The following is a 27912-nucleotide window of genomic DNA, read 5'->3' as shown; positions in this document are numbered from 1 at the left end:
GCCGTTTCCACCCTTCTGAGCTTGGAATCTTCCCAACAGATACAGGGCATAAGAAATACGGGGCCAGGGGCGCCTGGGTGGCTCAGCGGGTTAAAGCCTCTGCCTTCAGCTCAGGTCATGATCTCAGGGTCCTGGAATCGAGCACCGCATCGGGCTCTCTGCTCAGCGGAGAGCCTGCCCCCCCCCCCTTTTCTGTCTGCCTCTCTGCCTACTTGTGAACTCTGTCTGTCAAATAAATAAAATTAAAAAAGAAAAGAAATACGGGGCCACCATCCTTGTGGGAAGTGCAATAAAAGGTCTCTTGTCCTAGAGTTTGGTCTGTTGTGCATTCATTGATCCGCGCGTGCATTTCCACTTACTCAGCACAGTGTCTGAGCCAGGTCTTGGGCTCCAGAGGGCACAGTCCCTGCTCTAGGAGCGCGCAGCCTAGGGGGAGACACATCCCGTAAATTAAAAAAAAAACAAAAACAAAACAAAACTCCGTGAAGTACCCAGCACACGAGGGTTGGCTGTTCCAAGTAGCGGGGAATCCCTAAAGAATAGGGGGCCCTTTTCAGACGGAGGACTTGGACAGAGCTAACTCATGTCCATGGCCGCCAAATCCCTTGTGGCAAATGCATTCTTTTGTTGTTCCCGGAGATGAAACAGTTTCTCGGGCCCTCGAGGAGCTCCTCTGCAGAGGTGGGAAGAGGGAACTTCATCAGCACCCGGCTGTGAGCACAGAGAAGAGTCGGGTAGGCTGGGGCCATCCCGCGCCCCGCCCCGCGCCTCGGGGGAGCCCGGCGGCCGCAGCTCAGGGAGGTGGGGACTGCGCGGGGCCGCGCTCCCGCCCTGCTCCGCGCCGACGGACCCGCAGCCGGCGGTCGGCCCACGAGGGGGCGGCGGCTCCCGGGCTTTGTGGCCGCGGCGCGCGCGGCGGGGCCTGGCCGGCCGGGGGCGCGCCACCGCCGCCGCCCGGCGCTCCGGAGCCCGCGGCCCTCCCGGCCCTCCCGGCCGCCCCGCCTGTGAGAGGAGCCGAGGCCGTCCGCGCTCGGGCCTCGCCGGCCCCTCCCCCGGTCGCCGCGGCCGCCGCGCCGCCGCTGCAGGTAGGAGGCTCCCCGGGCAGCAGCCGGGCGGGCGTGGGGGCGCGGGCCCGGCGTGCGGGGGCCGCGGGCCGGCAAGGCGGGCTTCCGGGCCGAGGCGCCGCGACCCCTGCCCCGCAGGCCGGGAGGCCGCCTCTGCGCGCCGCGATGGGACTCGGTGAGTGGGGCCGGCCTGCGGCGTACAAAGCCCCAGGGCGCGGACCTCGGGGAGATTAGGCGGCGCACCCAAGGCTGGGGGGGGGACTCTGCCCCCTTGCCCCCGCCCCCGGGCCGGGGGGAGCCGCTGGGGAGGAGTCCAGGCGACCGCAGTGCCCGGGTCTTCCCAGCCCCGGGTCCCCGCTGTTTGCCAGGCACTGTGCTCGGCGCTCTTCCATACTTGTCTCCTTTACGGCCCCCAGTACCCCGTCTGGGGGTGTCATGGGAGGGGTCCCTCAGTCACAGCCCGAGGGCCGAACACCACATCGGTGCCCGCCTGACCTTGGGAAAGCTTCTTTACTCCGAGCCTGGGGCTGCTGTTACTGTGAGTGGGGGTACGGTGGAGGGGGTGTTTCGGGGAAGTGCATTCTGTAGTACTACCCCCTGGCACTATTGTGAGAGATAATGTACATAAATGATCATAGCTAAATTTTGAGCACTTTCTCTGTACCAGGCCCCAGGTACTAAACAGTTGACATGAGTTATCTAAATCATCACACCGGCGCTATGAGGTAGCTACTGTACATTGCCCGAATAATCTTTCTTTATGAGTAGGAAACAGTGAAGGATTTATTTAGCGTCCCTGCTCCAATTCAGGAGATTGGTTGTTTCTTAGATGTGGTAACATTTAAGATTACAAATGTTTTCTGCAGTACAGGAGAGGGGTTATAGGACGCAGGGATCTATTTGTCACACATTTAAAATGAGGTAGAGGGGCGCCTGGGTGGCTCAGTGGGTTAAGCCTCTGCCTTCAGCTCGGGTCATGATCTCAGGGTCTCTGGGATCGAGCCCCGTATCGGGCTCTCTGCTTGGCGGGGAGCCTGCTTCCTCCCCTCTCTGGCTGCTGCTCTGCCTACTTGTAATCTCTCTCTCTCTCTCTCTCTATCTGTAAAAAAGAAAAAAAAAAAAAATTTAAAATGAGGTAGAAAAATATCATGGCCAGGGATGTGGATTTCAGCACCTCAGATGGGAGGTTGTGTTACCAAGGAAATTGTTGAATATGAATTCAAAACCATCGTTCCTGAGTTTTATGGTTGAGGACTGTTAGGGGAGTTTGGGATGACCGAGGGAAAAGGGGAGGACTGTGGAGGGGGAGAGAGGGAAGAATTCTGAAGCTCTGGAAGATGTTGAGGAAGAGACCAGGGTTCACCACTCCAGAAGCCTTCTGGACCAGAATTCCCTCCTGCCCTTAGAGACCAGGCATCCTGCCTGGGGGAGGGGGAAGGGATGCTGGGATGAGATCACAGGTTGTCTTTTCTTACTCCCAGGTCACCCCAAAAATATTCAGATGGGTTGAGAACCAGACTCTTCCCAAAATGTCATTGTCCCTTCTTGTGATTCATGAAATTCTTTTCATGTGATTGAGGAGATTGGGATACTCATGGACCCTAAAGGTTGACAAAGGCCTGCCTGACATAATGAAGGAGTATATTTTGAAAACAGTTCATTTGGTTAGAGGAGCTGTGGGCATTAGGAAATTATTTTGGGGTTCAGTTTGGATTGGGGAGAATGGAAGGCTTCGGACCCTAAAGAAGGCAGAGAGAGGCAGGAGGGCCTAGGGACTGTACCCCTAGGAAAGGGACTGGAAAGGGGAGCTGAGGACTTCACAACACCATCAGCAAAATACCAATGCAGCCTGCTTGGTTCTCACCTACAAGAAGGCACTCTTCCCTCTCCCCATTTGTGGCCATTTCTTACTTGTTGTGGAAGGTAGGTCTGGGCTGGATTGAGGCTGACTTTTCTCCTGAGTAAGTAGGAAAGGCTTCTGGAGAAGGGTTCTTTTAAAACCAGGCCTTGGCGGAGCAGGTATTTGGGTGCCTAGTGAAGGTGAACATAGGTAGCAGTGAACACAGTGGAAAATGAAGCTGCTTTGGAAAGAGAGACAGTTTGGGGTTCAAATCCTGGCTCTGCCATTTATCAGCCATGCAATTTTTTATGAGGATAAAAACAATGTCTTTCAAATGCCTGGTAGGGAGCTCAGCCAACACTAGTACCTTCTTCTCTGTCCATGGTGACATTCATTCAACAAATGTCTGCCCAGCACCCGTTGTCTGCTGAGTCATATGCTTCTTGCTGGGGGATACAGAGATGAGTCAGAAATTATGTATTCCCTTATGAATTTCCCAGTCCGTTGAGGGAGATGGACACAAAGAGCCCATTACAAAAAATATGGGAAGGCTCCAGTATAGTCAGATACAACTGGCGGTGAGCTCACAGAAGACTAACTAATTCATTCTGGATAGAAAACTCGGGGCCAGATTACCTCTAACAAGAAGGGTATGAGGTTTTATGATAGAGATTTTTTTTTTAAAGATTTATGTATTTGACAGAGAGAGACACAGTGAGAGAGGGAACACAAGCAGTGGGAGTGGGAGAGGGAGAAGCAGGCTTCCCGCTGAGCAGGGAGCCCAATGTGGGGCTCGATCCCAGGACCCTGAGATCATGGCCTGAGCTGAAGGCAGACACTTAACGACTGAGCCACCCAGGTGCCCCTATGATAGAGATTTTGAGTGCTACACCACCTCCTAACTTCTTCTTTTTTTTATTTTTATTTTTTAAAGATTTTATTTATTTGACGGACAGAGATTACAAGTAGGCAGAGAAGCAGGCAGAGAGCTAGGAAGAAGCTGGCTCCCTGCTAAGCAGAGAGCCCAACGCGGGGCTCGATCCCAGGACGCTGGGATCATGACCTGAGCCAAAGGCAGAGGCTTTAACCCACTGAGCCACCCAGGCGTCCCTTCTTCTTTTTTTTTTAACCTCTGCCTTGATTTGCCCTGATATCTTTCTTTTAAAAAAAAAAAAAAAAAAGTCCAGCTGCAGTGTGTGCATACTTTATAAGCTACCTAAAACTCATTTTAGAAGGAAGCTATTGTAAATAAACGTAACACCCCAGGCATCAGTTGAAGAACCATCACAAAAAGGTCACAAGAGTTGGACCTAGAGGGATGAAAATGAGTCCTTGGGGGGGGTGCATATGACTCTTGATCTTAGGGTTGTGGGTTTGAGCCCCATGTTGGGTATAGAGCTTATGTAAAAATAAAATTGTAAAAAAAGAAAAAATAATAAGAAACACAGAAAATGAGCCCTTGGTGGACCTTGGAGTAAAAGATTCCAGCCAGAGGAAACCCCATGTACAGAGTCATGAGAACAGAGCAGGTTCAAGGGCATAAAGGTGAGTTTGTTCTGCGGGGTTGAAAAATACATGGAAGGAGGAGGCTGGCATGGGACAGCAGGGCACAGATCTGGAAAGGCCTTGGATGCTATGTGCGGAGTTTGGACTTGATCACTGAGGAATGCAGGAGATGGAAGAGGTTTATCTGCTGGACTGGGGCATGATTGCTGTGTTTTAGGGAGAGCCCTTTGGTAGTTATGTGGAAGAGGGGCTGGAAGTTGACAGGTCATTTTGGGAGACCAGGGCCTGACCTCAGAAATATGAGGCAATAAGGATAAGAGAGGAGGTAATAAATACTGAGGTAGAACATACAGGAGGTCTTAATGATTGGTTACCTGTGAGGGAAGAACATGCTGAATTTTCTGCTTTGGGTCACATTAAGGTGGCTGAAATCATCAGAAATCAAGAGTTTTGAGAGTCGGAGAACAGTTTGTTTGCTTTTGGCCATGAAGAATTGGACTTCAGGGCACCTGGGTGACTCAGTCTGTTAAGCGGCCAATTCTTGGTTCCAGTTCAGATCATGATCTCAAAGTTGTGGGATTGAGCCCTAGGTTACGCTCCGCAAGGAATCTGCTTGAGATTCCCCCACTCTGTGTTCCGCCCCCAGACCCTGTCTCAAACGAATAAATAAATCTTAAAAAAAAAAAAAAGAATTGGTGGTTTCTGAGGTGCCCACATGGACAGCTAGACAGAGGTGGCTGGTGGACAAGTGGGGTTGTGTGTGGTGCTGAGGAGAGAGAATGGGGCTGGGGAGAGAGGATCTCCCTGACACCCTTACATTCTTACACTGAAAATCTACTGTGTGCTAAAAATACAAATGAAACGTAATTCCAAGTCTCAGAAATTCACCCTCAACAGTGGCAGGCCTTGAGAACATGGATAGATTGTGGTACAGAGTAATTCTGAGTGCTGCAGAAGGAGTAAATACTTGGGACCCCTGGGCCAGAGTCGGAGTGAGCGCCCCCGCTGGTTCTGAAGCCGTGGGAGGGGAGGAGAGAGTACTGCTAAGCAAGGAGTGTTGCTGGAGTTGAAAAGCGCTTTCTGCAGAGGATACTTCATAAATTATTCCAAGGAAATATCAGGGAGCTTGGGGTTGAGATTGGGAGATGGTTTAGGATGGAGCCATAGTGTGAGGGAAGGGTGGGGTGGGGACTTCTAAGAACCTTCATTGGGTCTAGAGGGGAAGATGTGAGTGTGGAAGGACAGGAGGTGGGAGCTCTTGCCTTCACCACAAGGCTGGTTCTGCACACAGTCACACTCAGACACAGATGGTAAAAATAAACACTTCCAAGTTACAAAGCCGCCTGGGATGGGCAGTAAAGGGGAAGAGGAGGGAGAGCATTAGAGGAAGCAAGTTCATTTTAAGGTTTAAGACTGCAGAGGCCTCTGAAGGAAGGAAGGGTGGTGGAGAGGGCACAGGTGAGTGGCCATCCTGGGTGGTCAGGTCTGACCTTTCCAGAGTAGGTATATGGGAAGGTGGGCACAGGCACGGGAATGTCCGATTACTCCTACCTTTGCATAAAATGAAGTCATGAAGTCATCATTGTGGTAGTGCAACTCTTAAAAATTTGACATACTGGGGTGCCTGAGTTAAGCCTCCGACTCTTGGTTTCACCTCAGGACACACTCTCGAGGTCTTCGGATCGAGCCCTGCATTGGGCTCTGCGCTCAGTGCAGTCCGCTTCAGAGTCTCTCTCCCTCTCCCTCCTGCTCACTCTCTCTCTCATTTCTCTCTACCAAATAAATAAAATCTTTAAAAAACTTTTGGCATACAGTACAATAGCATTTACAAGAAGAAGCCAGAAGTAATTTGTTATAAATCCTCTGTCAAAGGAGAAGTTTTAGATGGTAGAAAAACTAGATATAATTAGTAAAAAATGCAAATGGCAAGCAGGTTAGTTTCATCATATATTCCACAAATATATATCAAGTGCTTTCTGTGTACCAGGCCCTCTTCAGTTTGCTGGGGCCACAGTAATGACGAGATCCGAATGCTTTCAACATTTCACTTGGAACTACTCAGCCTCTAGATTAAACCTGTGTGTGGGCCTTCTGCGGTCTAACGTGCTGAGATCACGTCATTCTGTGGCAGTGTTCTGTCCCACTGGCCAGTAGTGCCACCAGCTTCATAAATAATGAGAAGATACCATCTCTGCATATTTGGCAGAGAAATGTGGAAATTAGGTCACAGGAAAACCGTCATAGCCGCAGAGGTATCATGGACGGCCAGCACTGGGTGGGACTTTAGAGAACACCCACTTTAGCTTTATAATTTAGAGATGAGACCCGACAGGGAGGAAAGGGGACTGCCTTATGTCGCACATTTAATACATTTAATGTTGGAGTTGAGAGCAGTGCCCTTTGAGTTCCTAAATGGGATAGTAGGGAAGGCTTGAGGGTACCTCTCAAAAGGGTCTCCTGACTGTGAGAAGCTTCCAAGAGGAGATGTTGAAAGCAAATGAGGAAGCTTTGCTTTTAAGTCCTCCTCTCTACTGGAAACCCAGGAAGCCCCCACTTTGGCTCTGAGCCCCAATTTCCTCATCTGTAAGAAGACTGGACTTTTGAGTTTTTTGGTGGTTTTTTTTTTTTTTTAAGATTTTATTTAGAGTAAGTGAGCATGAGCAGAGGGAGGGGAAGGAGCAGAGAGAGAAGCCGACTCTTCGCCCAGCAGGGAGCCCCATGCAGGACTGGATCCCAGGACTGGGATGTGACCTGAGCAGAAGGCAGATGCTTAACTGACTGAACGACCCAGAAGCCCCTGGACTTTTCATTTTACCATGTTAGGATCAATGTCCCTTTGAAAAAAAGTTGTTTTGGGGATGCTGAGTCGGGGGACAGTCAGCAGGCCAGGATAAGAAATGGTCTTTCACCTCTTGAGAGCAAAATGGTCACCCATAACGTCTTGCCGCATTTCCTTCAGCTCACTCACACACCGCTATGCGTTCTTTCTCTCAGCCTTTCCCAAGTCATAGTCTCTTTGCTCCAGTGCTAATTCTAATCCAGTCTATTCTACTAAGAATTAAGGCTCTTAATCTAGAGCCCCTCAATCCTAGGGGGATCCTGCCCTAGTGTCCCTGGGCTCATCTCTGTCACGGTGCTTATCACCTGCCTGGTCACTAGCCTGCCCTATAAGATGCTATACGGCATTAGGTCTTCATTGGACTGTGGCCTCCTCGATGCCAAGGAACACCGCTCTCTCTGATGCCTGCGAAGAGTGGGTGCTCCTGGATCCTCTGCTTCCTCCTCATGCCCCATCCTAGTGTGGACACACACATGTCCTGGTAATTCCTTGGTTTGAAATAGTCTCTGGTGTGCACCTTCTCCTGTCCATTCACATTGTCACCACTCAGCATTGAGGCCCTTCTCAATTATTTATCTGAACGATCTCCTTCAACTCTGTGTTCATATCCTGTACATTCTTAAAGGTCCATCTCAAATGTCCTCTTGTTCAAGAAGAATGCAAATTAAGCTCTTCCCTCCTCTGACGGCCCAAGGTGCTTTATCCTCTTTTGCGGTGTCTGTTTCAGCATGCTTCTTTATAGTTAGCAGTTTCTGCAGGCCAGCTTGCTTTTCAGGCTGCAGGGTTCGGCTTGTTTTTGTGTCTCCCACATAGTCTGGGACAGTAGAGAGCCTTTGGCAGGAGTCCATGACACATTTGTTGAATTGTGTGTCTATGCAATATGACAGCCAGTAAGTATCTGAGTGTATCTTGTATATAGACCACTAGTGTATTTTTGGAAGGCAGCTATGCTCACCACTATACCACCAACACCGACATCACTAGTGTATTTTTGGAAGTGTTTTTTTTATTAAAGATTTTTATTAATTTATTTGAGAGAGTGAAGGGGGAGAGGAAGAGCACAAGCAGAGGGAAAGGCAAAGGGAGAGGGACAAGCAGACTCCACACTGAGCGCAGAACCCGACTGGGGATAGTCCCAGGACGCCAAGATCATTACCTGAGCTGAAATCAAGAGTCAGATGCTTAACCAACTGAGCCCCCAGGCGCCCTTGGAGGCAGTTTAATATGGGGGAAGGGGTAGAAAGAACTAAAAGTTATTGAAGCTTTAGTCCGTGCTTCTCCTTTACTCCCATTGCAGAGTAGTTGTGCGGGTGGAGTGAGGCAGAGTAGAAGATTGTAGCCTTATTTTACAGATGAAGCACTGGAGGTTAATTGACTTAGCCAAAGTCACACAGCTCGGATGAGTGCTGAAGTCAGGATTTGAGCCTGGGTTTTCTGCATTTCTTGGTTTATTTCACTTCACTTCATGTGCAGGAATTCATTAAGGTTTGGGGTGCCTGGGTGGCTCAGTCGTGAAGCGTCTGCCTTCCACTCAGGTCATGATCCTGGGGTCCTGGGATCCAGCCCCGCATTGGGCTACCTGCTTGGCGGGAAGTCTGCTTCTCCCTCTCCTACTCCCCCTGCTTGTGTTGTCTCTGTCAAATAAATAAAGTATTAAAAAAAAAAAGGAATTCATTAAGGTTTAAAAGATCCTGACACCTGTCCCAGGTCTCAGCACTACCCATCTTCAGTCTTGGTACCTGTTCTGAGTACTGACTTCAGAGAACTCCCTTTTCCATGAAAGGCAATGAAAGTAAAATCTTAGAGCCAAGTTGCTCTAGTCTTTGCTCAAATTTTAGGACTTAGATTGACCCTTGGTGGACTTAAAATTTCATTAGATGGTGTATTAGTCAGCTTGGACTGCCATAATAAAATACCACAGACTAGGTGGCTTAAACATCAGAAGGGCATTCCTCATACTTCTGGAGGGTGGGAAGTCCAAGATCAAGCTGCGGGTGAGGTAAGTTTCATTCTGAGTGAAGCTGCTTCTCTAGTCTTGTAGGCTGCTGCCAGCCCTCTGTGCATTCACGTGACCTCTTTGTGAGCCCTTGGGAAGACAGAGAGAGGGGAGAAAGGGGGCAGGAAGGAAGGAGGGAGAGAAGAAGGGAAAGGGAATGTTCTCTGATGTCTCTTACAAGGACACTAAATCCCCTTGAATTGGGGATTCATCACCTTATTTAACCTTGAGTACTTCCTTAAAGGCCCAGTCTCTAAGTACAGTCATCCTGGGGATTAGGACTTCAACATGTGAATTTTGGGGGTGTACATACATTTAGTCCATAACAGATGGGTTTTTGTTTTAGAGTCATATCAAATGTACTTATTACAGTCTTCTTGTAGTTTAGTCAGTGTTTGTGTTTGGGGAATTGTGCTGTTTCTGCTCTTCTTTTTTGGTATAGGATTCCTGCTCTTATTTAGTCCTGGCTATGAGTCTTTGGCTGGCCCGAGGGGCATTTTCATTGCATTTGGATTTTGCTATTTTTTTTTTCTGACCATTTTTACTTTAATGCAGCTTTTGATGTACAGACTGTTATCATGTATGATACTCATTCTGTGCGTGATAGGCAGTTTAATGCCTATATCAATGTGTATTCATTCTTTAGATGTTTAATGAAGGCCCACTATTGTGCAGGTCACTGGGCTGCGGGTTGGGCTACAACCAACCAAGCACTGTTGTCCAGCACAACAGTGGACAGAAAAGATGATCTGTATTGAGAAGAGTTGAGGGGCGAGGAAGGCTCATCTTTCTCTAACGAAAGCTGAGGCAGCCGGAAAGGCTTGTTGTCATCAGTAACCAGTTATGGACATTGCTGAGTAGTTTTAAGCTAGAATGTGCTTTCCAGCCTCGAAGTTTCTATTAACAAGCTCTGCCTGGAGAGATCTCTTACTTTGAGAAGTGTTTGTTTAAAGATTTTTTTTTTTTTTGACAGAGAGAGAGTGGGGGAAGCAGGCTCCCCTCTGAGCAGAGAGCTCAATGCGGGGCTCGATCCCAGGACCCCAAGATCATGACTTGAGCTGAAGGCAGAGGCCTAACCCACTGAGCCACCCAGGTGCCCCACGGAAGTGTTTGTTTACTTGGACTGTCTGGTGCTCAAGCAGAATGGCAGTGTTCCCCTGAAGCGTGGACCATTTTGAAGCTCCCTATCATCTCAACAGTTACTTTTCTTTTCTTTTTTTAAAGATTTTATTTATTTATTTATTTGACAGACAGAGATCACAAGTAGGCAGAGGCAGGCAGAGAGAGAGGGGGAAGCAGGGTCCCTGCTGAGCAGAGAGCCTGATGTGGGGCTTGATCCCAGGACCCCAGGATCATGACCTGAGCCGAAGGCTCGGGCTTAACCCACTGAGCTACCCAGGCGCCCCTCAACAGTTACTTTTCAAACATAACGTTCTTATCGGATCAACAACAGAAGTTATTTCAGAGCTCTGGTGAGACTGACAGTGGTTCACCTCGAGGCAAGGTGGCTGTGGGCCCTAGGTTTGAGACATGGAGGCCAAGGTGATGGGGCAAGTTGAGGGGAAGAGCCAAGAGCCACCAAAAGTAGATGTACCGAAGCAGGAACAGCTCCTCTCGAGGCCCTCTACTCTAGGAACTTTGCCTGCTGACAGTTAGATTGCTGATTGACATGTAATTTGAGCAGGGATGCAAGCGCCACCAGGTCTGAAAGAGAACTAAGTGGGTGGGAGAGCAGTGACGGCACTGGATCTGGGTTTGAATCTTGTTCCTGCCACTTAACATTTTGTGTGGCCATGGGCAGGCTACTGAGACTCACTTTTCTGATCTGGGAAATGGAATAGGTTAGTGGGAATGAACTGCTTACTTCATGAGGCTGCTGGGAATCCGTAGGGGAACTTTAGGGTATGCTGTGTCAAACCAGAATTCCTTTACAGCCCTGCAGAGTGCAACCACATGGCCCAGCGTGGCCTGCTGTTCTACAAAATTAAGCGAAGCAAATTGGTGACTCTGGATTTACTTAGCTAGTGATTAAATAACAGTTTAGTTAATAGGCTATTAATGGTCCCCAGGTGTTGGTAATTCTGAGTATTTGCTTTTGAGAGCAGTAGTATAATTTCTTCTGGTACTTTAATAAAGTTTTTTTTTTTAACTTTTAAAAAAAAATTTTAAAAGATTTTATTTATTCATTTGACAGAGGCGCAGCAAGAGAGGGAACACAAGCAGGAAGAGTGGGAGCGGGAGAGGCAGGCTTCCCGCCAAGCAGGGAGCCCGATGCGGGGTCCATTCCAGGACCCTGGGATCATGACCTGAGCGGAAGGCAGATGCTTAATGACAGGGCCACGCAGGTGCCCTATTTTTGCTTTTGTTTGTTTTTTTTAATAGAAAATATTGTGGTGTAACAAATGGGGTCCCGGGCTATTTTGGGGAGGATTAAATGATATAGTGCACATTAAGCACTTAGTATAGTGTCTGATCCACAGTAAGGACGCAAAAAAATTTATCTGCTATTGTTACCGCAGTTATTAGAGACTCAACTGGTCACAAGGTCAATATACTCCCCACGAAGTCACCACCACCTGGTGGCAGCTGGTGGTACTGCATACGTTGTAAGGTAGAATCATTTTATTGCTTAAAATTAATTCCATGTAATTTCAGCTCCACCAAGTATCACAGGGACTTTGTTCAGAGTGTGACTTATTTGCCTGAGAGCAGGAATTCATATTTCATTAAACAGTGAAGTGACATTTTTCACCTCCACAGTTGGCATAGAATACAAAAAAAAAATGTTATCATCACCAGTAAACGAAGTAGGGAAACAGAAGTGCTCATGTGCTATTAGTAGGAACGTGAACTGGTACACTGTTTCTGGAGGACAGATCGTGACATAACAGAGTTCTTAAGTGTTTTCATCTTTTGTGGCAACGATTCCTTTTTTAGGAATTTATCTTGAAGAAGTAGTTAGAAAAAAAAATTCATTTAGAAAGAAAAAATATATAAATACATAAAAACATAAGATAGCATTTACCCATAATAGAGAAACACAGGGAACAATTCCTTTTTCATTTGCGAATCAGATTTTTCAACTTCAAAGCAATGATTCTTAAAAAGAGTGAGAGTATAAGGGAAGGCAGGCATATTGACATCTCCTGGTGCAGAGAAGCTGGGATGGGGGGATCAGAATTTACTCTAGGATCTGTGTAATTTAAGAACATTCAGTTGGGCTTAGATATCTTGGTAGTTAAGAGATAGTACAGAAGAGCTATATTGTAGCAGGTATATGTTAATTTAATTTGTTTAGGGAATGTTGATTTATAGGGAATAGGGATATTGATGAAGGCCAAAAATGTTGGGCCTTTGGGGAGGAAGGGGCCTGGAATTAGTTATTTAGGGATTTTAGACCAACATGATTGAAATACAGACCTAGGACTTTAGGGGTACAGAGAGATATCCCCAAATTGTTTAGCTTTGTCCAGGACCTGAGGGCCAACAAGCCTTAACATGTATCTAAATCTCTTAATCTCTGATACTGATATCCCTACAGTGAATGTGGGGCAGGATACTTGGTATGTGGAGACACTACTCACATGAGTACTTCAGTCTAAACTTAACTTTGGGATGAGGTGGTACAAAGTGAGACACTTTGATCGGGTTCTGTTGCCTTCATGGGAAGCCCATGCTCCTTGGCCTCAATCTCAAGGCTCTCAGATACGGCCTGGTCCTCTCTAGCCTCAGGTCTAACAGATTTCATCTCTTCATAACTATAGTAACCCCTCCCCGGGCTTAGGGTGTGAATAGTTGACTTGTAATGGTATAATTTTAAATTAGTATACCGTTTATTTAAAAGTCACCACCTTTTCTCCTAACTTTTTATTGTGGAACTTTTCAAACATACACAAAGATGGAGAGATTATTTTAATGAGTATTTGTGTACCTGTCACCCTTGTTGATGTTCACATGTTTCATTCCTTTCAAGTTGGTTCCTAATTCTTTTGATATGAGCTGATCAGTTTCAAATGGACCACATCATCAGAATCTTGATGCTTCCCTGTTATTCTAAAAAATCAGAGGCTTGGAAGATATATGAACTGAGGTATCTTGGCCCTTTCCACAAAGGGAAACATGCAACCCTCATTTTATTGCGGTATTCAGTGTTGCTTAGCAGCATTCTTGCCATAATGTATTTGAGAGATTAATTGCATAGGAAACTTCCTGTGATTAAGAGATATGGGAAACGTGGGGTCACAAAAGGCATATAGGTTCAGAAGAGTAAGACATTTACTAAGCACCTTTTGTGTGAAAGATGCTCGGTCAGTACTGGGGAGGATGGTAAGATGACCTAGGGAAGTCACGGTTGTTGAGTAGTTTGGAGACAACCAAGGTAAGAGCCCAAGAGATAGTTGTGAAATGATACTAAGAATATTAGACTATTTGAACTGCTAGCAGCCAATTGTAAAACACGGTTACCAGAGAGTGAGGATAACAGTGGGGGAAATGGGAAGTTGACAAGGGTACTATAGAGAATCATACTGTAGTGAATACTGGAAATACACTGAGAGAGTAGGTTCCAGGTGTTCTTAGCACACATACAAAGATGGTAACTGTGTTGGGGTGCCTAGCTGCTCATCGGTAGAGCATGTGATTTTCGATCTTGGGGTTGTAAGTTCAAGCCCCTCGTTAGGTGTAGAGATTACTTAAAAATAATAATAGAGATTACTTAAAAAAGAAAAAGAAAAAAGGTAACTGTGAGGAGATATGTTTATTAGCTTGACTATAGTAATAATTTCATTATGTATATGGCTATCAAGTTAAGTTTATGTGTATTAAATAAATTTTTTCTTTTTTTTTTTTTTAGAGATTTATCTATCTATTTTAGAGAGAAGGTAGGTAGAGGGAGAGGGAGAGAGAATTCCAAGCAGACTCCCCACTGAGCAGGGAGTCTGACATGGGGCTTGATCTCATGATCCTGAGATCACAACACGAGCAGAAATCAAGAGTTGGATGCTTGGCCAACCGAGCCATCCAGGCGCCCTTACATATTTATTTATTTATTTATTTATTTATTTATTTTTAAAGAGTTTATTTATTCATTTGACAGAGAGACAGATCACAAGCAGGCAGAGAGGCAGGCAGAGAGAGAGGGGGAAACAGGCTCCGTGCTGAGCAGAGAGCCCGATGTGGGGCTCAATCCCAGGACCCTGAGATCATGACCTGAGCCGAAGGCAGAGGCTTAACCCACTGAACCACCCAGGCACTCCACATATTTATTTTTAAACTAAATATGTAAAATGTATGTAGACTTACTCTTAAAAAATAACGGAGAAATGTAGTATTTCAAAAATTATAAATATTATACAATTGATTACTGTTATTACATGTGAACAAAACTTCAAAGGAATATCCATAATAAAAATGAATATTTGATGTGTAAAAAAAAAATACCAGGTTATTAAGTTATTAGGACAGTCTAGATTCTTGACTTCCCAAGGCGCCATCTTCATGATCTTGGGAAGTCTACTTACTGGCCCTTAGGTCCCTCAATTGAAAAGAGGACTATTTGGCCCTTTTACCTCTAAAATTATATTAATTATTTACATGGGACTGTACACTTAAAAGTGGCCCTCGGACCTTAGGGATCACAGACTCCAAGCCCTCATTTTAAAGATGAAGAAACAAATTCCTCTAGGAGCATTGCCCTGTCTAAGGTCACATAGTGATGGAAGTGTCAGGTCTTTTGGGGTGATCTCTTGATGATTCTGAAATCTCAGTTTGTGTTATCCACCCCATTTGGTTACACTGTGGCCTTTCTTGTCTTCAGCTGTGACAAAACTTCAAGAGAGCTGTTTTAGTTGGAAAGCAGCCTAACATTGTAAATATGGGGAATGGTCAGTTTCCTGACATAGAGCAGAAATAAATGAACAAATTAACAGTTCCACGTAGATGTTCAACAACTTTTCTTTTTTGCAGTTACATGCAAGATATTCACAGAGTGGCCAAGCCCTACAATTAAGGACCTACGTGAAACATCTTCTTTGAAGTAAAACCCCACTTCTAGTGACCATCTAAACATTTTTCTTGAGACCGTCCTTCACGGGAGAAAAAGTCCTGCGTTTCAGGCCAGGGAGTCAAGTCGGGATTAAGCTAAGGGGGAGTTGGTAACGATTGTTTCAAACTTCCTTTTACAGGATAGCTGACAGCCAGGAGAAATAGGGTGGAAAATGCAAAACAACGAAATCATAAAACCTGCCAAATACTTCTCGGAGTTGGAAAAGAGCATCCTGCTTGCTTTGGTAGAAAAGTACAAGTATGTGCTGGAATGCAAGAAAAGCGACGCGCGAACTATTGCGCTCAAGCAGCGCACCTGGCAGGCGCTCGCCCACGAGTACAACTCTCAGCCCAGCGTGTCGCTGCGGGATTTCAAGCAGCTGAAGAAGTGCTGGGAGAACATCAAGGCTCGGACCAAAAAGATTATGGCCCATGAGAGGAGAGAGAAGGTGAAACGGAGCGTCAGCCCTCTCCTGAGCACCCACGTCCTGGGGAAGGAGAAGATCGCCAGCATGCTGCCCGAGCAGCTGTACTTCCTGCAGAGCCCCCCGGAGGAGGAGCCCGAATACCACCCCGACGGCGCGGCCTCAGGTATGGGTTCCCCGGGCCAGCGCGCGCGTTCTCGCCGGGTACCTGCTGCACGTATTCGCTTTACAGTCTCTGCTTTCCGAGGGTGTTTATGAAAGAGAAGCTCTCAGGTCAAACCTGATTCCTCCCAGTTCACCATCCCCAAATTCTGTAGAACCGGCAAGTCCTAGAAGTACAGAATAGCCAAAGGACTTGTTGATACCCTTGTTCCCGAGGGCTCTCTCATCTTTATCATGAAGAAGGAAAGATAAGGGGCTGTATTAATATGGTTACTAACGAAGTTCCTCCGTTGCTTATCTCAACCTCTGTCATCTCTATCAAAGAGGATTTCTTTGAGAATTTATATTCATTCGATGAAACTTATTTTTTTTTTAAGATTTTATATATTTATTTGACAGAGAGGGGGAGAGAGAAAGAGAAAGTGATTGAGCACAAGCAGGAAGAGAGAAGGGAAGCAGACTCCGTGCTGAGCAGGGAGCCCAGTGGGGGGCTGGATCCTGCAGCCCTGAGATCATGACCTGACAAGAGTCTGATGCTTAACCGACTGAGCCACCCAGGTGCCCTGTCACTCAAACTTATTTTTTTACAAAAAGTGGTTTTTTTTTAGGACCTATTATGCTCAGAGTACTGCACTAAGTTACTCAGAGGCCGCATTAAAATAGTGAACTAGTTCTAACTTGAGAGTTAAGTACTATGACAAATATAGCAAACATCTGTTAGCATTCATCCAGATTAAAAACCAGCATTCCAACCCATTATAATATTGTGATCCACAGTTTTGGTTTGTGGCACTCCAACCAACTTGAGAAGTTCTGGGAAATATTCATTTTAGTTTTAATATGCTTTCATTGAAAAAAATATGCAGAATTTTTAGGGAAGGAAAAGACTGTCATGGAAGCAAGGATGCTATGTGTCATATGATTGTCATAGCTTGGAGAGGTTGGAAGAAAGGGGCCGTTGAAGGGTCTCTAGGCAAGGGGAGGGTGGAAATGCATATAGATAAATTACCAGTAATTCTTGTTTTCTTTAAGATAGGAATGGCCAGTTTATATAATGATTCATTGCAGTTTGCAGAAGACACACCTTAAAGCAGAGGAATATTCTTGGGGAGGCCAGAGGGTTGCTCCAAGGACCCAGCAAGCTCTTGCCTAGGGAAACTATGCACTTTGGCTTGCAAGATGAGAAATTAGTGTCTCCAGGCTAGATTGAGCTCTGTGGGAGTGGTTAATTATAAGTCACAAGAAACTATCTAAAACCAAGAATGTTATCCATATAGAGTGAAAACGATGATAATAATAACCATATGAACCAAATACATGTTTTCAGTTAGCACATTTTTTTTCCACGATAGGCAGATCATCCAGGGACGCGACATTATAATAAAAAATTTGTTTGCTGATCATTTGACCAAGATTAAGTACAGGGAGCCAGTTGGCTGACCATAGTGCCATGAACCTCACGTATTGTTTGCCAGTGGAGAGGCCCTTTGTGAGTTTTTATTCTTCAGTTCCCAAGCCAGGGTACCTCCCGGTAGACAGTGTTGATAGGTGACTCTATCGCTTACCCTTCCTCGTTAACTTTTGTTGTGGATGGGACCCTCCGCTAATTGACACTGTCCATCTCCCAGCCCCAGAGCCATTCATACTGTGCAGACAGTGAAGGGAGTAATGCTGAGGGAGGGAGGCAGGTGAATCAGCAGGGCTGTGTTTCGAATTATTTAGTTCCTTGGGAGATGTTGCCAGGAAAGATGCTGGGATAGACAGCTTTCAGTTAACATTGCAAATCTTTGCTGTGAATTAGTGTATATCGATTTCATAGGGTTATTCTAAAGGGGACAGTCTTATTTCCCCATTTTTGAATTCTAGAGTAGGATCGAGTGAGTTCATTCCAAAAACTTTTTTTTTTCTTTTCAGAGGAAATGATGTAATTCATTTACTCATAAACACAATTTATAAATTTCTAGCAAGAATAAATATGGATTCTCAGTGTCCTTCTGCAGTGACATTTCTAAACACTCATACTTGCAAAAGAGATTGATTCTATTTTTTTTTTCCTAAAGATTTTATTTATTTATTTGGAAGAGAGAGAGAGCAGGAGACGAGAAAGGTCAGCAGGAGAAGCAGACTTCCTGCTGAGCAGGGAGCCCGATTTGGGACTCGATCCTGGGACTCCAGGATCATGACCTGACCCGAAGGCAGTCACTTAACCAATTGAGCCACCCAGGTGCCCCAAGAGATTGATTTTATTTATTTATTTATTTATTTTTAAAGATTTTATTTATTTATTTGACAGACAGAGATCACAAGTAGGCAGACAGAGAGAGGAGGAAGCAGGCTTCCTACTGAGCAGAGAGCCCGATGTGGGGCTCGATCCCAGAACCCCGGGACCATGACCTGAGCCGAAGGCAGAGGCTTTAACCCACTGAGCCACCCAGGCACCCCAAGAGATTGATTTTAAATTGAGTATTTGTATCTATACGACATGGGAAACTTCTCTTTTTGCTAGTGATGGTCAAAGTGCAGCCTATGCTAACTCTTGCTGTTTCGAGGTCACATCTGGAGGGTGGTGGAGTACCATGGTGCTTTGTCAGTTAGGAAGTGTATCCAAAGTAATCTGTTAACACGAGTAGTTAAGGTGCTGGAACTCTCTTTATACATTAAAACAGCCTGAGTTTATCTCATTTTGTATTTCAACTTACTTTCAAGAAAGAGGAAGAAATTCCTTCCCCTCTCTCTGCCTGCCTCTCTGCCTACTTGTGATCTCTCTCTCTGTCAAATAAATAAATAAATCTTTAAAAAAAAAAAAAAAAGAAAGAGGAAGAAAGCTCTAATTGTCAGTTATTCCTTCTAGGTCTTGGTGGGGAAAAAGCTGAAAATTTTCAGTAGTATATGGCTTTCCTTTTTGTGGTGTGGATTTTGTTTGACTCATAGACTGTGTGTGTGTGTGTGTGTGTGTGTGTGTGTGTGTGTGTGTTAGTATCCCTAACCCTGTGCTGTCCAATACAGTAGCCACAAGCCACAAGAGGCTAGTAAGCACTTGAAAATGTGGGTAGACTGAATTGAGATGTGGTCCAAGTATACATACTGTATCATGAAGACATAATACCAAACAGAGAATGGAAAATATCTTACTAATAATTTTTATTTTTTATTTTCTTTTTCAAAGATTTTATTTATTTACTTGACAGAAAGAGATCACAAGTAGACAGAGAGGCAAGCAGAGAGGGGTGGGGGGGAAGCAGGCTCCCCGCTGAGCAGAGAGCCCGATGCGGGGCTTGATCCCAGTACCCTGGGATCATGACCTGAGCCAAAGGCAGAGGCTTAACCCAACTGAGCCACCCAGGTGCCCCTAATAATTTTTATTTTGATTATATGTTGAAATGAGAGTACTTTAAATATATTGGACAAAAAATATATTAAATTAGTTTCACCTCCTTTTACTTTTTTAAGGTGGCTATGAGAAAATTTTAAATTACATAAGTAGCTGGTATTATATTTGTATTGGACAGTGCTGTTCTTACACCTTACAGGGTGCCTCTCGCAGAATTAGGTGATTAGAGACTTGTTGAAATTTGTCAAACAGGATGGAGCCTGGCAGTATTCCACTAGAGGCCTCCCTCCAACTATTTCTTGTGTGAGATGGTTTCAGCTGTGTCATCTTGATCACCATCCCCTGGATATTCTTAGCTTTATCTGACTTTTTTGAGATGTACATCTGTATTTGAACACCGTAGTCTTAAAATTTAACACTAAAGAAAGCATTTGCAAAAAACCCAGCATTTTCCCCTTAAATATATTGAAACAATTTGTACCCTATAGATTTATAATATGTGATCATTTGGCTATGACATGTATCTCCCATTATCTTGGGGGAACAGGTTTGCAGAACAAATTAAGGGAGCCAACAGAATGTGCTAGGGTGAAAAGGAGGGTAAGATGACCAAATGTCAAAATGTCAAATACATTTAAGAACACTAAGCTTTCCAAAAAAAAAAAGGTAAAGAAAACTAAGCTTTCAAGTAGTACCCAACTATTTTAAGAGAACTTCTATTCAATTTCATATGCTATTATAGCTATTATTTCTCTATTACAAAGCTATAAGCGAATAATGCAAATAGGTATACAAAACTATAATTAAATAATGTAAATATTTATTAATAAATTCCATTATTAATCATTTTTTAATCCAATCCTCTTCTTTTGGGGTGGGAACTCCAGTACAGGGACTGAGTTATATTTCTATTCATGGCACATTAACATCATTGGTCTGTGAAAAGCCCCTTTTTTGTGTTACTTATATGTTTTTTTGGTTGTTGTTACTTATCACCATTAACCACGTTCATTCTTTTCTTCTGCCTCCTAATCAGTCCAGTGTGCTTGTGTATTCTCTCACATGTTCTTGAGAGCAGGCATTGGTGTTTTGAGTGCATATATTTTAAATTTACGTAGATTGAAAATTATGCTGTGGATACCATTCCTCTTTTTTTTGTTTTGTTTTGCCTTGTTTTTCATTCAGAATTTTTTCAAAAAAGATTTATATATTTGGGGGCAGGGGGAGAGGGAGAGAGAGAAACTCTAGCAGACTCCCCACTGAGTGCAGAGCCCATCATGGGACTTGATCCCATGACCCTGAGATCATGACCTGAACCAAAATCAGCAGTTGGATACTTAACTGACTGAGCCACCCAGGCACCCCTCATTTAGAATGGCTTTTTTTTTTTTTTAAGATTTTATTTTTATTTATTGGGGGGGGGCAGAGAGAGCACAAATAGGGGAGAGGCAGAGGGAGCAGCAGACTCTCTGCTGAGCTGGGAACCTGATATGTGGCTTGATCCCAGGACCTGAAGATCATGACCTGACCCGAAGGCAGTCGCTTAACCATCTGAGCACTCAGGCGCCCTCATTTAGAATGTTTGCAAGATCTATCCCCACTGCAATGTGTAAAACAGATATGTTTCTTTCAGTTGACGCACCATACTCTGTAGTACGCACTCACTGCATCTTGTTCATCTATTTTCCTAGTCAGCCCTCTTTCCTTTGTTCTGTGGAGAAGAGCTGGGGATTGGCCTGTACACAGTCTCCTTTCCATCTGGTTACTGCTATAGTAGGTTATTTCCTGCTGATACTAAACTTACTCAAATTGCCCAAGTGGAAGAGTGCGTCCTTGAGTGTTCTCTGCTCCCCGGAAAGCCCTTAGGCCTTCCTATCCATTTTGCACAATATTGAGTTGTTTTATACTTCGGGTGGCTTTGTTTTACCTGAGAGAGAGTTTACATGGTATGTGTTTGCAGCAGGTTGCCATTCCCAGGACAGTCTTTTTCCAATTAAGAGAAGATTCTCCCCATCTGAGCACTAGCTTCCATTCATTGGAGCTAATATTTGTTTGAAAGTTAATTAACAACTCCATCAGGTTCCTCTAGTTTTAAGCCCCAGGTTCTGCCAGAGTTTTCTTAAGAGCCTGGATTTTTTTTTCTTTAAAATTTCTATGTTAGCACACATTTAAACTAAAAAAGACAGTTTGAAAGTAGAGTCATCTCTCTGCCCCCAGACATGACCATACTTGTCTTCATCTTCATAGTTCTATAGAACAAATTTGGAGGTCAAAATTTGGAATAGGTGCCCATGTTCTTAATAATGGAGTGTTTTGTAGTGGATACAACTTGGAGGCAGCATTTTTAAGATGCATAAGTGATCAGCTGAGCAAGTGAACTAGAGAGAGGCTGGGTGTCGTAGCAGCTGAGCTTGGATGATGGAGTCATGCAAGACCTGGTTTAGAGTCCTGGTTCTTTCAATTAGCGAAATGACTTTGGCTAATGTGTTTGGTTTTCTGTCATAATACCTCCCCCTCGGAAGGTTGTTGTAAGGATTAAATGAGGTGATACTTCAAAGCACTAGCCTGTGCCTGGTTAGCTATACAGAAAAGGTAGCTGCCTTCATCATCGTCATTGTCATCATCATCATCAGGCCCCTAAAGCCTGTAATAGTTGAAATTAAAAACAAGCGTTTAGAAATGGGGAGAGATGAGCAGCATCATGAGGGCATGAACTTTAAAGACTTAGAGGAACATACAAAACTGTCCTCTGGAATGGAATCACAGACAAGAGGCTAGAGGTACCAATAAATTTCTCTGCGTCCAGTGTTCAAAGAAGACACTTTCAGATCTAAGACGAGATGGAAAGCAGATGAGGTCATCCTCTTTACAGTTGTTCACGTCGGAGGGACCCTATTCTCAGGGCGAAGCCTTTCCCATTCACTTGTCCTGCGCCTTGGCTCTCTGCTCAGGATACTGCCCTGTCTACACAGTTGTACTGGGTTGGAAGGAATGTGACCCACTGCAGCCAGTCCGTTCCCGCACGTTTCTGACATGGCCAGCAGCGTCCAAGCCCTGTGGTGGGTTCTCCACAAGATGAGTAAGAGACAGGTTCTGTCTTCAAAGTATTCAGAGACCCGAAGGGGACGTGGTTAAACCACCAGTTTTAACAAGTGCTCTGCCAGAGGTAGGCTCAGGAGGCAGCAGGAGCAGGAAGGAAGGACATCCAATTAAGGCTACAGCCCTCGGAGTTGGGAAAGATTCCTAGGGAGACATCTTCGCTATCTCTGGATGACACAGAAGTACTTTTAACCTTCTCTTTCAGAAGCGAGACTTCTACCCTTCCCTTAATCTTAATTAGGGACCAGTTATGGTTGTTACCTAACCCCTTGGAGTGAAATAATCTAAACAGTAGCCATTTTCCTTTTATTAACAGAGTATCACGAGTTAGGTTTCCCCCAGTAGCCGTTAACATTCCCGGCATCCCATCTTCTGGAATAATGGAGTGGACGTAATAATGTAATCAACTCTGTTAATAAATTGATATTATTTTTCTCCAAGGAGATAGTTCTCATTATTGGAAACATAAAGGTTCCCAAGAAAGCCTTGGAGTCACAGCTGGAAAACTCCATGGGTTATTGGAATTAGTATCTTTCTTATGAAACTCCTTAATTGATAAAATGTCGTCCCATAAAAATACTAGTGCAAACGTGGCACCAGCAAAAATGACATCCTTTTGTATCCATAAGCTCTTCTCCCTTTGGGTTCAGAGCTTCAGCCAATAAATATTTACCTGGCATCCTCTGTATACCAAGCAAAATAATTGGTGCCCAAGGATTAAAGAAATGAATAAGGCATGGTCATGCGGTAAGTGCCGTAACAGTAGAGTACTCGTGGAGAAAGGAGATATCTGGGGTTTCAGGGATCTCGAACGAAGTAAGGGTTTTGAGGGGTGGTTGAAAAGGAGAGTCTGGAGCAAGAGTGTCGGTTTGAGTGAGTACAGGGTCTGGGACTGGGAGGGAAGAGAGAGGAATAGTTAGCCCAACCTCTGGCTGAAGAACAGAGACAGAATTGTGAAAAAGAGCTTGGCCTTTGTTTTTTTAACTTTTAAAAAAATATTTTATCTAAGCTTTGCACAGTGGCAGTATCGTAGCCAATGAGGTTTATCCGAGGCACGATTATTGCTAATTGAAAAAATATTTTATCTATTAGAGAGATCAGGGGGTAGAGGCAGAGGGAGAAGCAGACTCCCACTGAGTGGAAAGCCTGACTCAGGACTCGATCCCAGGACCCCGAGACCATGACCTGAGTCATGACTGCTTAACCAACTGAGCCACCCAGGAGCTCCATTTTTTTTTTTTTAAAGAGTGCTTGGCCTTAAAGAATGTGAAGTTTGTGGTAGGATTGCAGGGCATCGAGAGTATTTTGAAGAAGAATGCCAGAAAGATAAAGGAAGGCTGGAATGAGATTATGAGTGTTACTTAGGTTGCAATGACAACAGAGCTAAAGATGGGAAGCCCAGGGGGATATTAAAGGTGTGAGAAGTGGGTGCAGCACGAGTCTGAGCCCTGGAAGGAGGCTCGAGAAGGAGTGGTCAGAGAGGAGGTGCAGAAAACTGAGCAGAGAGCCGCGGGGCAGAAGCTAATAAAGAAATTTCAGGGATTGTTAAGTGCTAGGGAGAGGCTACGCAAGAGGGGCCCTGGAAAGCAAGGAATAGTGTGCGAGGAGGTTACACCGAGGAATGCAGGAACATCTGTAAGATCTGCAAGATCCAGGGTTAAGACCTGTGACCAGGAAACAGATCAGTGGGACTGAACATAATACTTCTTCACAGCTGGGTGAGAGACTGAGAGAGGGAGGTCAGACTGAGGGAGAATTTAATCTGAAAACCGACTGTTGGCCTCGTGCGTGGTCTTCTGCTGACTCCTTCCGCTGAGAACTTAGATCACTGTGCCACGGTCTCCAGTTCTTGATCAGCACAGTTTCGGACCACTGTTCCCGGAGTTCACAGTTCTGGACAGGACAGGACAAAACCCCATATCATGACTTCTGAAGGGAACGCTGGTTTTGATTTGCGGGTTTTTCAAAGGTCAGGTGTGACAAGGGTGCCCGTAGACATGCAGGCCAACGCTCCATCCAGTGGTGGGGGACCTGTCATTTGAAATAGGATCGATTTTCTCTCTGCCTGTAAAATCTTTGAACGTGTGTTTTCTGCTACTGTTTTTCAGAATCATTTGCTGTTTCAAATAGAGAACTGTGCGATGATGAGAAAGAGTTCATACATTTTCCAGTGTGTGAGGGGACCTCCCAACCTGAACCCTCGTGTTCGGCTGTCAGAATCACAGCCAATAAACACTACAGGAGCAAAACCTCTCAGGAAGGTGCTTTAAAAAAGATGCATGAGGAAGAACACCATCAACAAATGTCCATCTTACAGCTGCAGCTGATACAAATGAACGAGGTGCATGTGGCCAAAATCCAGCAGATAGAGCGGGAGTGTGAGATGGCAGAGGAGGAGCACAGGATAAAAATGGAAGTTCTCAATAAAAAGAAGATGTATTGGGAAAGAAAACTACAAACTTTCACCAAGGAGTGGCCTGTCTCCTCCTTTAACCGACCCTTTCCCAATTCACCCTAAGACTGCGGGGACGGCTCCCCTGTAAGCGATCTGGAACGTCAGCTCGCGGGCAGGACCTCATAACAGAGCTACGACTAGGAAACTTAGCGCGGTTGTAGTCCCGTATTTAAGAATACGTTCAGGTAAACGGCCGCACCCCATGCCTCCCCTGCCAATGGCAAAGAAGCTGTTCCAGTCTCCTGAAAATGATCACTACGAGTGCTAGAATTCTGAATGTAATGTCTCTTAATTAGAATTCATAACAAGAACCATGTGTGAGTGTTGTTGTATTTTTTTAATCAGATTGCAAGTGTGACTATACAGAAGTGTGGCTGATTTTTTTTTTTTTAAGTAGCAGAACTTTTCTATCCAAAAGAACATGCTGCTGTTGAAAGCAGCTGAAAGACCCTGGAGGCCACACGTTGTGGGGCTGTTGCTTAGAACTGGCTGGAGGTCTTTAGGGAACCTCCCTGGGAACCACACACAGCACCTCTTGTTTTGTGTTTTGGTTTTGTTTTTTTGTTTTTTGTTTCATTTTGTTTTCACTGTCATTCTTTGAGTGGCTTTTCTGATTTTAAATCATCCAGCATTTGGAAGGATGTTTTCTAATGTGGCTCATAAACCCCCTTTGAAGGCCTTCACCCAAAGAGGGCTTGCAAATAGTGGCTCCAACAGTTGGTAGCTTTGTTGTAACTAAGGCTGTAACTGTTCTGAGGGAGACACGTGCATTTAGATTTCTATGATCTGTCCTGTTTGTTTTATTAAAAAAGAGAAGACTTGCAATTTTATAGTCACACTGCGTATGTTTTTCAAAGGTGCTGCCTCCCCCACTGTGCTCGTCTTTGCTTTTCCTCTGTAGCATCCTCCCAACTTTGTACTACTGAGTTAATGGGTGCCCTGTTTTTAATCTCCAGCCACCTAGGGGAAGGCCCTTCCCTCACCGTGCTCATGGTGCTAGCCAAGAATAATGCTGTGTAGTTTGCACTGCTCAGTTAGCATTGGGCTTCTTAACCCATTGTCACCATACTTGGAAATAGAGATTAGCAAGTGGATATTTTGGTTGAGTTGGGATAGAGCTTCTCCTGTAGCTAGTGTTAAAAACGGTTCTGGGACTATGGGGCATGGCAGTCACTGGAACAAGCAAAGTGACACCACTTGCCAAGGCAGGTCAGCAGTTTCTGAGCATGAAATGTCAAGGCCATGTGGTGGGGAAAGAAAAGTATGTGTGGCAGAGGCTCTGTAGGGAGTGTCGGGCTAGGAGTCAGGGCCTGAATTCCGATCATGGCTCTGCCTCAGTATGCTATGTGACCTGGGGTAACTCCTTTTAGTCCGTGGCTCTGGTCTTTCCAGTCCATATGACGAGGAAGTTGGTCTAGATCATGTTCAGAATCTGCTGCAGCTTGACACAGTCCTTGACTGTGGTATGGTCTGCAGAGCCTTGGATGGGTACCGCTGATATCATAGTTGTCCAGAGGGTGTGGGTCAACAGGGAAGAATTGATTACTGCATTGGCTCAGCTTCCTGTCCTCACAATTTTGGGTCCTGGGACCTAGAAGTTCAGTAAGATAAACATATACATGTTATTGAAGCACTGTATAAAACTTACGTGGATATCAGTTCATTCTCTCCTCTGATCATATTTTAAATACCTTAGAGGAACTGGTGATTTGAAGGAAAGGTGTGAAGACTAGTCTTTGAAAGGAAGGATCCTTTTGCAAGGATTTGTGTTCTTCATTTAGCTTTTACCAAATGGACCTTTTAGATAAGACACGTCTCGATAAAGTCTCAAGCCTAAACGGTTTATGGGAGACAGGACTTGACTCTCCATGCCCTCCCACCTCCTCAGGATTAGGGCAGGGAACAGCAGACCCTCAGCACAGATGTGAACTGAGAGAAATTTTGCTTTGCTTCACCTACTGATCCATCTGGAAATCTTGTTAATGTGCAGCTTCTGGAGTAGGACCTGAGATTTTGCATTTCTTATAAGCTTCCAGGTTATGCCAGCTCTGCCTGCCTGGTCAGCACACTTCTGTGTAGCAAGGTTTCAGAGGATTCTGTGAAGTTTTTACTTACTCTCTCCCCACCCCCACCCCCACAATTGGGGTAGGCACACGTTGTGTACAGCAGTGTGCTGGTTATTATCCTCTCAGAATTTATCACTTAAGCACTTAAACACAACTATGCAGAATACAATACAAAAAATGCTCACACACATAATGAAAGTATAAAAACAGAACTAATTCCTAACCAAATAAAGGATAATGAAACCAGAAGCCTAAAGCATCTTGCTCTACTGTTAATGGTATTTATGAGTTTATAACAGTTTTCAACCTGGGCTATGCATTAGAAATAGTATTTTGTAAATAACTAGTCCCACCTGGCCCCACTCCCAGAAGATTCTGATTCTGTTGACCCAAGTTGGGGCTTGGTCCTCTACATTTTTGGAAAACTTCATTGGAGATTATGGTACATCACTGGGATTGAGAACCAGTAGTGTAGAGCTCCCAGATGTGCCTCATTTGATCCTTAACCTTGTGAGGTCATGCAGAAGTGAGGAAATGATGCTCAGAGAAGAACCGTCTTATACCAGACCAGTAGCTAGTAAATGGCAAAGGAGAAGTTCTGTCCCAGGTCTCTCTATTCCAAAACAAATGGTCCCACCTGTCTGCCCTTGTCCCATCCCTCAAAGTTCTGTCAAGGATTTGTTTTGTCCTGAGAGCCAGATCATACCCATAGTGTACTTTGGTGTCTCCATTCATGGACAGATACATGTTCATTTCACTGTTGAGCAGTTCCTTACCTGAAATGGAAATGCGAAAGCATTTCTTGGTAGGTGCTGTAGGGAATAGACAAATTTATTACAGTTCACAATCCCCCACGCGGCCAAATCACGGACACAGCCAGTAGGGGAGGTAAGACTTGTTCACAGCTGTCATGTACCTCGTTAGCGCATGTCTTCAAGTGCATCTGTAGCTCAGAGCAAATGCCACCTCCTCCAGGAGGAAGGAAGGCCTCCTGGAGGAGGTGGCATCTGAGTTAAGTCTTCAGAGTTGGCATTTGGACAGATGGAGATTCAGAAAGAGGCGAACCTTTGCCAGATGCAAGGTCCTG

The 27912-nt window shown here is 45.0% G+C and overlaps 1 protein-coding gene and 1 pseudogene across 3 annotated transcripts; both read left to right on the top strand.

The window, feature by feature from the left end:
- The first annotated feature begins 853 nt into the window (after positions 1-853).
- MSANTD3 (Myb/SANT DNA binding domain containing 3) lies at positions 854-27912 on the top strand. 3 transcript variants are annotated; one of them, XM_046023191.1, is made up of 3 exons: positions 854-1085; positions 15428-15878; positions 24413-27912. In XM_046023191.1, exons 2-3 carry the CDS (start codon positions 15461-15463, stop codon positions 24820-24822), a joined length of 828 nt encoding a protein of 275 aa, XP_045879147.1. In that variant the 5' UTR covers positions 854-1085; positions 15428-15460; the 3' UTR covers positions 24823-27912. The 3 variants fall into 3 exon arrangements, with proteins under 3 accessions (XP_045879147.1, XP_045879148.1, XP_045879149.1); XM_046023192.1 differs by lacking the exon at positions 854-1085 and adding an exon at positions 1126-1239; XM_046023193.1 differs by lacking the exon at positions 854-1085 and adding an exon at positions 1436-1602.
- On the top strand, positions 23312-23397 carry LOC123953616 (annotated as a pseudogene).

The sequence above is a fragment of the Meles meles genome, chromosome 11, assembly GCF_922984935.1.
Source record: "Meles meles chromosome 11, mMelMel3.1 paternal haplotype, whole genome shotgun sequence".
Taxonomy (NCBI): Eukaryota; Metazoa; Chordata; class Mammalia; order Carnivora; family Mustelidae; genus Meles; species Meles meles.
This window is presented reverse-complemented; position numbering and strand designations above follow the sequence as displayed.